A 13,625-nucleotide genomic window follows, 5' to 3' on the forward strand; every position below is an offset into this window, starting at 1 on the left:
CAGTTTTGTGATGAACAGCATACAGCGAAGAATAAGTGAGGATTAATTTGAAGTGCTCCCAACACAGTTTTACCTGCAATGAAATAGGGGATATTAACCTCCCATGCCCTGCGACAATTCGCCCTCAAAGCCCGGTTTTCCCTGACTCAACCCGCAGAGATTATCATCGAGATGATCTAGAGCCTAGAAATGTGCAAAGACCCCAGGAAACACCCGCAACTCGATGGCTCACGGTGTACTGCAGGAGTATTACACATATACTGAACAACACGCACCACTCGCCTCTTCCCATTACAGGAAAGGGCGGCTGAGGTAAGATGGGCATGGCTGGGGCAGTCACTGCGTGTTTTACTGTAGGTGTTCTTAATAAACTTCAGGGAAGAAAGCACTGAGGGGAGGGACAAGAATAAAGACAAGGACAGCGACAGGAGCAGGGCAGGGACAGTGCCCTCCCCTCACACCCTCACAGCCACAGCCCCCGCCCCTCACAGGGGCGGACAGGGCGGAGCCGGCGGTCTCGCTCTCTGATTGGTGAGTTAACTGTCAATCACCGCTCCGTCCCGCCCCGTCGCGCATCAATTGGTCGAATCAGCTGTCAATCATCCTCGCCTGCTCGCCACTCCCCTCCGCGTTCCCGGTGCGGGGAGGAAAATGGTGCAGAGGCACCTCGCGATCTGATTGGCCGAATGGAAACGCCACTCAAAGCGAGACCCCGCCCTCCGCTGCACAGCTGACCGCTCAGCCCCGTGACCGGGAAGGGCTGCGATTGGTCAGTTCCGCAGAGTCCCGCCCAGCCGCGCGGAATCCCTCCCGCGGATTGGCTGCGGCCGCTGTCCGTCAGCGCGGTGGGCGGGGCGCTGTGAGGTGTCCGTGGGACGGGCGGCCCGGCGGCGGCTCACGGCGGACATGGCGGACACGGCGCTGCGGCTGGCGGCGCTGCTGGCGGCCGTCTGTGTGGCCGGTGGGTGGGCGAGACAGCGCGGTCGGGGGAGCGGGAGGGGCCCCTGCGGGGGGAGGCTGCGGGAAAGGGGCTGGGCCGCAGCGCTGGGGAAGGGGCGCGGGGAGGGAAGCGGGGGGGGTGTCTGTCTGTGTGTCTGTCTGTGTGTCTGTCTGTGTGTCTGTCTGTGTGTCTGTCTGTGTGTCTGTCTGTGTGTCTGTGCCAGGTTCAGGAGGGAGGGGTGGGAGCAGGGGGCTGTCATCGTGCTGCGCCTCCCTGCCCCCTCTCTCCCACCCACCTCCAGACACGGTGCTCGAACACTTCCCTCTCCCTTTCTGTCCAAGGTCTGCTTTACATTAAATCGTAAATAATATAAATTCCTTACATAACTGTATCACTTATATAAATTTATTATTAAAATTAATACGTATTTTATGCTTTTATGTCGTATACACAATACAAAAATACACCTTCCATAATATGTTTCAATGTATATAAATTATATGCAACAAAATATAGTTGTATATGTATATTTACATACATTGTATATGAATTATATTACAGTCCAGTTTTATAAGCTGAGACAAGGGAGATTCGGATCAGATATTAGTCAGAAATGTTTTCACTGTTGGGGTGGTCGGGCACTGGAATGGGTTGCCCAGGGAGGTGGTGGAGTCACCACCCCTGGAGTTGTTCCAGAGGCTCTGGATCTGCTGCTGGGTGATGTGGTGTAGGGGTTTAGGGGTTACGGTGGCAGTGCTGGGTGGATGGTTGGACTGGGTCATCTCAGAGGTCTCTCCCAACCTTGGTTCTGTGATAAACACACCTTGTTTAGTTGCTCTGTGTGAATTTTCATGTTTTGCTGAGCTGCTTTCGTGGTCACTACAGGGTTCCTGTCACCTGCTGTGGGTCAGGCTTGTGATGACACTTGAAGGCCCTGTAAATAGTTTTCACTCAATATTTCTTATTTCTCCAGGTTCACAAGGGCTTTTGAGAGCTTGAGGTAGAATTTCGGCAGGGTGGGAATTTGGTTAAGTGTTCCCAGGGCAATTACAGGGACTCTGCTTGTGTTCTCATTTTCCAATTCAGTTTTCATCATTGAAATCTTGAACAAGGGAAATTTAAATGGTTTTACCCACCTGAACAGTCTAGCCCCAAGTAAGCCAGTTTTGTCCAGCATGACTTGTGACTCATGTCTCACAGCAGTGGAGAGCAACACGTGAAATCCCACAGATTTGTAGCCATTTTTGTAAATTCCTTTCCAAAGAAACTGGCATGGAAATATTTCTGTCCTTCAAAATTGTAATTAATTTCAGTTGGCATTAAAATTGCACCAGGCCATCCAGTGAACACATCAATTTAAATCAAAAAGCGCTCAAATTTGCTTCACATGCATGGATTGGTCTGGCCTGCTTCCTTCCTTTTGCCACCCTTGCCCAGCCTGCACGGCAGAACTTTGTCCTTTCCTGTGTTTATCACAACACAGCTCAGGTTTACTGTCAGCATTTGTATGCATGGTCATGACCCAGGCTTTAAAACAGCATCTTCAAGGTCACTGTGGTTAAATTTAACATTGGGGAAGATTTTAGCTGCGCAGCACCCCATTTTGCTCTCGCGTTATTTTTGTAAATAGCTTTTAGATTTGTAGATCTTAGCCTGGGAAAACTACTGTGTACTGCTGCTTGGATTGGTAACCAATTTTCAGTGATCACATGACTAAATGGCTTTATTTTCTTTAGGCAGTTGTTCATATAATTTTGAAGCATGCAGTCAGACACATTTTATGATTAGAACTTCAGCTTAGAGGCCTGTGAATATTTACTACCTGATTTTCTCATATCTTGTGTCAGATCAGTTTTCTGTTGGAAACCTTCTCAGATTGGTCATTGAGGAGCACATGCCTGAAGTTTTGCATTGTGCGTGTGTCACTGCTTACATACACTAAATAAGTTTTAAAATTTATTCACACAAATTTTTGTGTACACAGTGTTGCATCTCTGCTAAAGCAACTTCAGAGGAGGAAGCCAGGTTGAAACAAGCCCACGTCTTACACCTATGGAGTCCTTTCTGACTTTATTACACAGTAAATTACTCTCACCACAAAACAGTTGAAAAATGTGCTTTTATTCAACTCTGCTATTTGAGGTAATGGGGGGAGAGAGTGAAGGGGGATCCCAGATAAGTGAAAACCCAACATGTGAAGTAGTGCAGGCTGGGGCTTCACACAGTCAGCTCAGGTCCAGCACTGCATCCAGGGGCAGGAAAGCATCTCTCAGTGTCATGTGGTGGAGGAGGCAGAGCAGGGACACTGGAGCTGTTCTGCAGGATCCAGGTTGTCCTGGCAGTGCTCGGTTTAGTCCAGCACTGACAGACTCCGCTGGACTTCCTGGCTCTGGGCTCAGTGGCTCAGACTGTTGTCTGTGTTATGCCAAGCAGTCCTGGAAGCAAACAGGGCTGTGTTGGTGCACTGTGAGCTGAAGAGGATTTTGGAATCTGCCTGGCTCCACTGGGAGTTGGCTTTAGCAGGTCTCAACTGTAGCACTGCTTGCAGCCTGTTACTGAGTACACAGAACTGTGCTGTTGCCTGAATAATTTTCCTGCTTTTTTTAATATGGGTTTGTTTGTCCTTAGTCATTGCTGTATAGAAACCTTATTTTGTATTCCAGAGCACCAAAACGATGGGTTCTCATTCCTTGTTTTACACAAAGGGATAGGCATGAGAGGGAGGAAGAAGGAATGAAAGCAAACTCTAATGTACCTTTTTCCACGTTATGTAAGGGAAAGATTGAAAGAACTCTGACACCTTCTTACGTTTGCTTTTCAGGTGTCTGTGGAGATGAATTTAGTGTCTTACGATCACCTCAGTCGGTTGTTTTCCGAGATGGAAGTTGGCCCATTCCTGGCGAGCGGATCCCGGATGTCGCCGCGTTAACCATGGGCTTTTCTGTTGAAGAGGTACGTTTCAGGTCTTGGTTTTGAAACGCCTCTAGAACTACAGACCTGCTCACTCAACACAGAAATCTTCCTGTCATGAGCTGGAATATATAAAATACCCTCCTGTTTGTGTCGGGGAATGCGTGACTTGTGCGGGGTGGTTTCCGAGCAGGGAGCTGTGTCTGTCATGTGAGCAGCCAGGGGCTGTGCTGGCCAGTTTGAATCATCAGCTGTAGAAGGAAGCCTGCAGAGGCTTTACAGTTCCTCTGAGACCCAGCTGTGTGCTGTATCCCCCCATCCACGGTCACACCCTGAGTGACCCCTGTCACTCCCCACAGGGCTCTACTCTTGACTTCTCTGAGGACTGTGAGAAATGCCTTGGCAAGGCAGGCATTTTGTCAGGTCAGCAAACCTGTCTGCTGAGCAGAGTTAGTAAGAACAAGTAGGCTGGCTTATTGCTTGAGAGGTAATCCAAAGACTTGAAATCAGGATTTGTGGTAGTGTTTTCCAACGTTAAGTGTTTGGATATAGCTCTGGTGATGTTTAAAGTGGGGCACATGAGAAGGAGCCCTTGGATTGATTCCAGTCTTGCCTGCTGAATATTTTGCTGGGCTTCAGCAGGGTTGGCTGTTGAAGCAGTACCTGAAAGTGATGGCCAGGCATCTCTAGCAGTGTCTGTGTGCAGCCAGATACTCAAATCTGCAGGCTGGTGTGGGCAGCCAGTTCCCACTTTTTCCAGTCTGCAGCTAGTGAAGTGGTCTGATAAGGTTTGAATGCAGGTCTGTTTAGCCTGCCTTTTGGAATTAGTCTGAAAATATCTTGTTGTCAGTTAATTATGAGTTTTTTTGTCATCGAACTAGTAACAAACTCGTAAGAGCTGTACGCCTAAGAAGTAAATTTTGATTATTTTATAAAGAAAAAACGATGCATTGAATGGTTTTGTGTGTGTTGCACGTAAAGACACCCAGCAAAACAATAGGGTTTGGCCCATTTTGACCACTTGACATTTGGCATACTGGCTATCCAAAGATATGTCATGGTTATCCTTCACTGTGCCCTTACTGATTCATAACTGTAGTAAGCTACTAAGGAATCTCTTTGTTTCTCTGCAAATTTGTAAATTTTAGATTACTAAATTGTTGGTATGATTGACACCCCTCTCTTTTTATCCCCCTGTTTCCTTCTGGTTCTGAAAATACCAGCTGTTAGTGGTTTAGTGTGCCTAAACTTCTTTCTGTCATGTTTTGTGAAAGGGTTTGAGTTTGTTTGGTTTATTGTTGGGGGTTTTTGTGTGGTTTGTTTTTTTTTTTAATTCAGCCTTCACTTTTTAAATACAGACTATAATATTTTTAATTTAATTATGGGAGATAACTCTTCATATATTCATTATGTATAATGCTGCTATGAAGTTACTGACAGCTTTTAAATTAGGAATGTCTTCATGGTTGGCTTGAGACAGCATTACTCAAGATGAAAGCAGCCTAGTATTAACTTACTTCCTCATGAAATTCCCAGTAGGTTGTCCTGCACAGAGATATTAACAAGATAGTAAGTTATTGTGCTGTAATACTTGGGGAGGGCTCCTCTTTTTACCTGTGAAACACAGGTGGTTTTTTTAATTATTTTGTAATAGGACCTTCCCTGGCCTGGGCTTGCAGTGGGGGATCTGTTTCACAGACCACGAGCTACTGTGCTGGTGACAGTGAAGGGAGTGGACAAGCTGGCACTGCCTGTGAAGGGGTTCTCTTACCCCATTGAGAATGTGAGTATCCACAGTTGGAACTGTCACGGGATTTCCTCTGGTCTGATCACAAGTACACGATTCTCTACCATAGTCCTGGTTGTGCATTTACTTCTTACTACACTTGAGGTTCACTTGTCCCCTAAAATGATGGATCAGGCTGTATAGATCAGTAATTCGATCAGACTCCTGTACAAGGGGAGAGGCCTTCGAGAGCACCCAGGGCCTCCTGTGTTGAGTTCAGTAACTTGTTTCACCAAAGCATGTTCTCCTTGAAAGACATCTAGTTTTATTTAATATTTAATATTATTTAAAATGTTTGTACCAAGAGGCAGAGAATCCACTGCTTCCCATGGCAACTGATTCATAGTCAGAATTACTAAATTTTTTTGCTTCAAGCTGGGTTTGTGATGACATTTTATATAATGTTGATTCTTTGGTGAACTGAATCGCCCTCTTAGTGGTCTTTTGAGTCTTCCTCAAGTGCTTGACTGAAATACAGCACTTTGAGACACCATTCCATTACACTGCATCAAAAAGAAAGCAACAGACAACATTACATTCACCTACCACTGTCTGTCTTTGCTAACACTCTTCTCAGGCTTATCACAGCACCACAGTCATTTGGGTTGTAAGGGAACTCTTAAAATCATCTGGTCCAACCCCCTGATCAAGCAGGATAAACTAGAGTTGTGTTCAGTCAGGCTTTGATTATCTCCACAGATGAAGACTCCACAACCTTTCTAGGCAACCTCTGCTGGTATTTGACCATCCTTAGAGTGAAAAACTTTGTTCTTGTGTTCAGATAAAATTTCCTGGTTTTAAATTTATGCCTGGTGCCTCTTCTGTCATAGGACTTCTTCCAGAGACCTTTTAACACTACAGAGTAACTTACAAAATATTGGTAACTGTGCAGTGCCTACTCATTGTCCTTTATAATTACATAGTCTGCTGTAATCCAGTTTGCTGCAGTATTGGATGAGTTCTTCATGTTGGGCTGGTTTTTGTCCATCATGAACCCACAAACCCTTTTCAAATAAGTTGTTTTTAAGGTTATTTCTACTTAGTTAATTCTGCTGCTGCCCAACTTGGAAAGTTTTTATTTTGCACCAGTTTACCATGCATAATTATATCCTTTTAGATCATTAGGCCTTGTTTAACCTCAAAATTTAACTGGCTTTTGTCTTCCAGGCTGTTCCTTTCAGTCTTGACAGTGTTGCAAACGCTATTCATAGTTTGTTCTCTGAGGAAACGCCTGTGGTGTTGCAGCTGGCCCCCAGTGAGGAAGTGAGTATTGCTTCACTTCTGGTTCCAGATGTTCTAAATGGTTAAACCTCTTTCCACTTGTGTGGCCAGAGCAAAACCGATTGATTATATGAAATTTTGCATTGGAGAGGGCGACTGTGATTGATTATTAGTGTGTGCCTGGAAAAAACTGGAAGGGAACCTCTGTTGTCACTAAACAATGGCTGTTCCTGCAGAGGGTGTACATGGTGGGCAAGGCAAACGCCGTCTTTGAGGATCTTTCTGTCACACTGCGCCAGCTGCGGAACCGCCTGTTCCAGGAGAACTCCATTCTCAGCTCCCTTCCCCTCAACTCCCTCAGCAGAAACAATGAGGTAAAAAACCCTGTCAATCAGTGGGAACTTTTATGATTTTTTCCAAATATTCTTAGTTAGTTTGTGTTTTTTGTTTCCTCCTCCCTTTTTCTTCCTCCTTTCTTTGCCTGGGAGAGCCCACTCTTAATTTTTTCTAATGGAACTCTAGTAATTAAGTTTTAAGCAATTTTTGTGAAAGAATTATTTCCTTCTACTGTGTTCTGATGCTGTAGCAGACATGACCTGCTATAAAATACTGAGAGTTGCAATCAAACAAGACAAACTTAGGTTTCATCAAAACAAATACCTGTCCCTTTTTGCCTCTTCCCCCAGGTTGACTTGCTTTTTCTGTCAGAACTTCAAGTCCTACATGATATTACAAGCCTGGTAAGTTTTTTTGAAACACTTTCCTCATCTTTAGTCACAAACTTCAGAGATCTTTTAAAGGTAGAGAAGCTGTAACCAGCAGACTTGGCAACCAGTGATATATATTCTAGTGTGTCATCAGTTGGTTGCATCAGTTTAAAAAATGCATTCTGAAGCAATTTGTGTCAGCCCTGTCACTGCAATTGTGAATGAGAGGCATCTGTAGTGTCTTTTGTGTTGTGTTTGGTGGGAGCAGGGGGAATTCTGAGCTGCTGTTTCTCCATACCCAAAGACATGGGAAGTACTCAATGAAGAATTTTCTGGGGCTTCCTTTGTTTTCTTACTTGAGAAGTACAATGGCAGTTAAGAACATGTTCTCTGTGAAATGTGGTGGTTTTTTTTTTTTTTTAAGTAACCTGTGTATGAATTAATTTCTTTCTGCCCCCAATGGTGTGCCAAAGCTGTCTCGACACAAGCACTTGGCCAAAGATCACTCTCCAGACCTGTACTCTCTGGAACTGTCTGGCTTGGAAGAGGTTGGAAAACGGTATGGGGAAGACTCTCAGCAGTTCAAGGATGCTTCTCAAATTCTTGTAGACTCCTTGCAAAAGGTATATTTTTCTACCTAATGAACAAACTTCACGGTGATATTAAGGAAATAATTTTTTGTGCTAATGACAAGGAAGTTAAGTTTACTGACTGCCTTATGCTTTGAATTGTCACTTCATTGGTGATGGCTTGCCTGATGTTTGGTTTTTAAAATGCAGTTGTTCAGTTATAAAATCAGATGTTTTACACAGTTTGCCTCTCTGGAAGTGTTGACATGATTCTAGAATGTTTAGATAGTTTGCATAAAGGAGTGGGGTCATATTGAAACCGTGTACCAACATGACTCCATATATTTGTTTTTCTTAAATAAATACCTTGCATTTGAAACCATCAGTATGTCTCACAAAAACTGGCTCTTGGAAGTGTGGAAATGTATAAATCCAAATTTCCACGCCTTTAAAATAACTGCTGATCATCCATCAATGTGCTCAACAAAGTAATTCTTCAACAGGTCTTATGTAATCATCAGTTAAATTTTTAGTAATCATGATGGAAAAGTGTAAAAGCACCAGTTTGCTAAGCCAGAAAGCAGGCATAAGCTACAGTCTGTTGAACCATGATTGAGGAGTTTGAAAGAGGCCTTGTAAACCAGCAGAAAGTTCACACTTTGCGAGTGAAAGTCTAAAATAGTGTAGCTATTCTAAAATAGTTTAGCTTTCCGTGATTATTCCTGAAGCTGACATCTTATGTTTGACTGTATCTTGCTAACAAAACTGTGCTTAATTCCTGGCTACAGTGTAGTTTTTAATTAAATCACTTTTGCTTTTCCAGTTTGCAGATGAGATGTTTAATCTGTATGGTGGGAATGCAGTGGTAGAAGTGGTGGCTGTAAAGGAGTTTAATTCCCCCCTGATAAGGAAGTCTCGCTCCATTCTCCAGTCTTCACAGGTAGTAGAGGCCCATTTTTCTGTATCTCATTTATTAAAACTCATCCAAATTGCATCAGTTCTTCACTTGAGTGTAACTTTTTCTTTAAAGACTAAAATACTGACTATGATTTAGGCGCGGGTACACAGAGGTCAGCTTACCTACCTGCCTTGATGTTCACTTAATCATAGAGTAACTTAAGTTGAGGAGGGCTGTGGAGGTCATTTAGTCCAACCTACTACTCAGAGCCAGGACTAATCTAGGAGTTAGATCAGGCTGTCCAGTTGAGTTCCCTGAAAACTTCTTCCCTTATGCCTTGTTAGAATTTGCTTTTCTGCATTTTGTCCCCAGTGCAGCAGTGCCTGCAAGTCCTGCCTCTCAAGTGTGGGAAAACGTGTTTTCCTTGGCTTGCTGGCAGGACTCCAGACTTAGCCCAGGATGGAGTTGCCCTGTTCAGGTTGCCTAGACTCTCCATGGAGTCAGAATGTGTTGTGTGCAAGCTCACTCTGAAGTAACACAAATTTTCTTTATTACAGAGTGAGAAAGAAAATCCGTATAACCTTGCCTACGCATATAACTACAACTACTCTGTAATCTTCAACATTATTCTGTGGATGATGATAGGCCTTGCTTTAGCTGTGATAGTTATCTCCTACAACCTCTGGAACATGGATCCTGGGTATGACAGCATTATTTATAGGATGACAAACCAGAAGATAAGAATGGATTGAACCGCGCCGTATTTCAGCGCAGGAGGATGATGAGAGGAGTGAGGTCTCCTTCAAACTGTGTGGAAAACAAATGTTCTGACATGGTTAATTGTGGAAGTCTTTTAAAGGTGTATTTATTTCTTAATTATTTTTTCTCTCTCCAAGACTATTTTAAATGTTAGTAGTAGCACCAGATGGGATTTAGGAATTGAAATCTGCTTGTTTAAAAAAACCTAAAACAACAACTCCCGAAATAATTGTCATTAAAGTAACATCATTCCATTTTTTTTATTATGTAACATGAGTTTTTGAAAAGCCCTGTACTGCCTGTGACTGTGTGCAAAACAGAGAAATTGAAATTATGATAGCAACATGTTGTTTGAAACTTTTACACTGGACGATTAGAAATTATAGCTAAATTGTTGTGTTGTATATTATGAACCAGCTGTAAATGTTTGATGTAAATATTTATAATGGTTGTACGTAACTTCAGAGAGAATAGTAAATATTCTTTAGTAAAATACTAAATATAGAAATATTTCTAGAAGACTTACAACTCATTTTGATCTCATGTTGGTGGCTCAGAGGTGAGCTATACAGAGAAGGATCCTTTCCCTGGAACTTCAGTGATTTGGAGGTAAATAACACTAGTGTGGCTGGTCTGTACAGTGGAGTCTGTAAATACTGAGGTAGCATCAATCCGGTCATGGTCTGACGTCACATGCAGTTGAAAGTTCCTGTTATGATGGTTCATGTTCCTTCCATTTGTGTTGATGTTGTTATAAAAAACCCCACCAAAACGATTCTTTTTGATGAGAAGAGTGGACCAACACTTGATTTAAGTATACCTGGATTATAGTCCTGCTTCAGCCATTCAATAAAGCAAAGAACAGTTGTTCTTGAATGCATTTATTCTTTGTGGCTTCATAGGTGTGGCTACTTCTGTTTAGTATTTATTCAGCTGTCTAGGGCAGGTTCCAGCAGCATCCAACGTGTGACAGTGGCCCTAAGCCTGTAGCAGTTTAGTTTTTAACTGTCCTTCAAAAGAAAGATGATCCTGTATGGATTAATTTTCCTAAACCAAATAGTGAGTGTATTTAAAAAAAAGTGGTTGATCTCTGGGTTGAATCTTTTGTACAACTACCTAGTTTTTAGAAACTCATTTGCTCTTGTGATAAAGGGAGATCTTCCAGATACAACAGCGTGAACGGGAACTACTTTTTGCTTCTTATTGTCCTCTAATGTGCTCAACTTTCCCAGAAAAGATCTGCTCATTGAATTACTCTGGGAATTTACTGGGAATATCTGTCTGAATTGGTGGCCTTGAAGTTTCTCATGTCTTGGAGGTCCTGGAGAGCGATTCATGTGGAATTGAGCAATTTTCTGCAGCTTTGCCCGAGTCCAGGAAGTCCAGCTCAGTATATGTTACAATTATTTGACATAATTTTTAATGGCATTTAAAGTTAATCTGGATGATTTGTATCAGTAGATAGAAGGGGAGAGTTGCACTGCCAGTTCCTCTGACGAGAATGTGTGCTCTAATTACTGAACACTCTCTAATGTGCTTGTAGCAAAGCAGTCAAGGGAAGGCTCTTGGGCAGGTGTGAGAAGTAGGACACAGTGATTATGTGGATGATTATGTTTAGATTTATTGCTAATACACTATCTAAATATTGCCATTGCAGTATCTAAGTAACAACTCTATAGTCTGTAACAACAGATTATAGTGTCCTCAGGTTGTGGTCCCTCCTGTTGAGTCACAAGCTTCAGTGAAACCCCCTCCCCTTGCTCTCTAAACCTCTCTGAGAAGTCTCAGTGGGGTTAGGGCCGTGCAAACTCAGGTTTGCTCAACAACTTGTGTCTAAAGGGTTACAATATCAGCAGGATCAGCTGGAAACCTGCATGTTTACAGTCCTTGGCCTTCCAGAATTCACAGTTGCAAAGCAACAAAGCACCTATGGAGCTACTTGAGGATTTTATCTCCCTATTTGACCTTTACTCACCCATCCAAATGTGAGTGTTCCCTGTCTTCGGGCTGCAGGGGTGGGGAGGGGGCAGCACAGCGGGATCCGCTTGGAAGCTGCCTGCAAGTTGGGGACACCTTTTGTTCTGTTGGCTCCAGTCTCTACAGGCTGATGGGCACAACAATTGCCAACATCACAGCTCCCCCATCTCTGGAATGCGTGAATTATGCAAACATGCGGACAGTTCCTCCTGCACTTCCCACCTGGAGTTGTCACCTTAGGACAAATCACACTGCCCATCCAAAGACTGCAAGGGAGCAGCGGATGTTGTGGAGGCAGTATGTGAACCTGGCTGTCTTTCCTTGTGCCACACACACTTGCAGTGTTTCCATGAGAGTCAAATCCATCAGATGAAGCTGTACAACTGTATCAAAGCAATTAAAACACAGCTCTGTCATCCCAGTTGGTAGGCCTGAACCCTAACGTTTTACATAAGCTATTATGTGGTAATGACTGCTTTGAGATCACTTAATATGGAAGGCAGTGCCCCAGAACTTCAGCAGGAATCACGATCTAAGGTAAGAAAGGGGGTAGTAATTAGTGGAAGAATCTTTCCAACTGAACTATACCTTGGAAAAGTGATGTATTTGGCAGGAGGGAAGAACGACCGCTGTCAGGTTCTGTTACAGGAAAGGAGAGAAAAAGAGGCTAAAACACGTGACACATCTACCATCTAGTACTAGGACTCCCAGTGCTTTTGCAAGATTAGACTGTCTGGGCTGTGGGTTCTTCATTTCAAATAATGAAAATTATTCTATAGGCTTTTTGGTGAGGAGTTACTTTGACTTGCTGAGCTTCTTACTGGTCTATATTGAATTCATGCATCCCTAGTTTACTTAAATCAAGGTTTAGTCAGATTAATAGTCCAGATACTGGTGCAGTTTTACAGGGGCAAGTTTTAAAGTGACTGTTAATTAATGAAAAGTCTTTAACAGCTGTATTTTAATCAGTTTGAAGTTGGCAGTATAGACTTGTTTAAATGCAGGACCTGCTGTTGAGATGGTCATTCTGTCAGCTCTCTTCTAGCTGCTCCTTTAGGCTCTAATTTTACTTTTCAAAGCAAGTCCTTGACTGCTTTGAAGGGTGAGTTTGAATTCCCATTTCTCCTGTTAGTACCACATTTGTTCATTCTCATGCTGTAGGCATCCAGATGGTACTAGAGGTGCTTTTGAGCACTGTCATGTGTGCTGTGCCTTAAATACAGGTTGCTTCATGCAACACAAGCTCCTTTTTGAACCATTTTAAGGCCCTGTGCTTTAGTTTGAACTAGGTAAGCCAGACATGTTTTACTGTGCAAAATATTGGTCCATAACTGCTCATCCAACAGGCAATTGCAATCCTGATCGCTGGGCCAGGAACAGCCTTGAACTCAGAATTAATTAGAATGGAAGTGCTGTCAACACCATGAGACCTGCTCTTGATGGTTCTCTTTAAACATCCCAAGAATTACAACTTTTAAAAATATTTATGTGATGGGGCAGAAATCACAGGTTTTGTGTACGGTGCTACGAGGAAAGCTACAAAAACTGTCACATGAAGCTCTCTGAAGGAAGGCAACAGTGAGAGGCCAGGGGAGGGAGAGGATGCAAGGAAAATACAGCCTGGATTGGGATCCTGTGTGGCCAAAGTGAGAAGGGCAGGAAGGCCATTACACAATATTAATCAGCAAGCAGCTTTGAGCCAGGCTGGGGAAGGCTCCATTTAGTTCTGTCTGTGGGATTTAGGATGTCACTGCTGCATGAGTCGTCACCAAAGAGAGTGTTTTCCTTGGGTGAGGTGTATTTGATGGGGTCTTCTTCAGACCCTGGGCTTACATTGTCCAGTATTTGGCTTGGGGAG

General features: G+C 43.3%; 1 protein-coding gene across 1 annotated transcript; it reads left to right on the forward strand.

The window, feature by feature from the left end:
- Positions 1 to 831: 831 nt before the first annotated feature.
- On the forward strand, positions 832 to 10,666 carry ATP6AP2 (ATPase H+ transporting accessory protein 2). The gene is made up of 9 exons (XM_050331464.1): positions 832 to 961; positions 3,762 to 3,892; positions 5,505 to 5,633; positions 6,804 to 6,899; positions 7,094 to 7,231; positions 7,544 to 7,597; positions 8,038 to 8,187; positions 8,957 to 9,073; positions 9,589 to 10,666. The coding sequence occupies exons 1-9, from the start codon at positions 907 to 909 to the stop codon at positions 9,781 to 9,783; spliced, it is 1,065 nt and encodes a 354-aa protein (XP_050187421.1). The 5' UTR covers positions 832 to 906; the 3' UTR covers positions 9,784 to 10,666.
- The last annotated feature ends 2,959 nt before the right edge of the window (positions 10,667 to 13,625 follow it).

This window comes from Myiozetetes cayanensis, unplaced genomic scaffold (genome assembly GCF_022539395.1).
Source record: "Myiozetetes cayanensis isolate MyiCay16 unplaced genomic scaffold, myiCay2020 scf5-8, whole genome shotgun sequence".
NCBI lineage: Eukaryota > Metazoa > Chordata > Aves > Passeriformes > Tyrannidae > Myiozetetes > Myiozetetes cayanensis.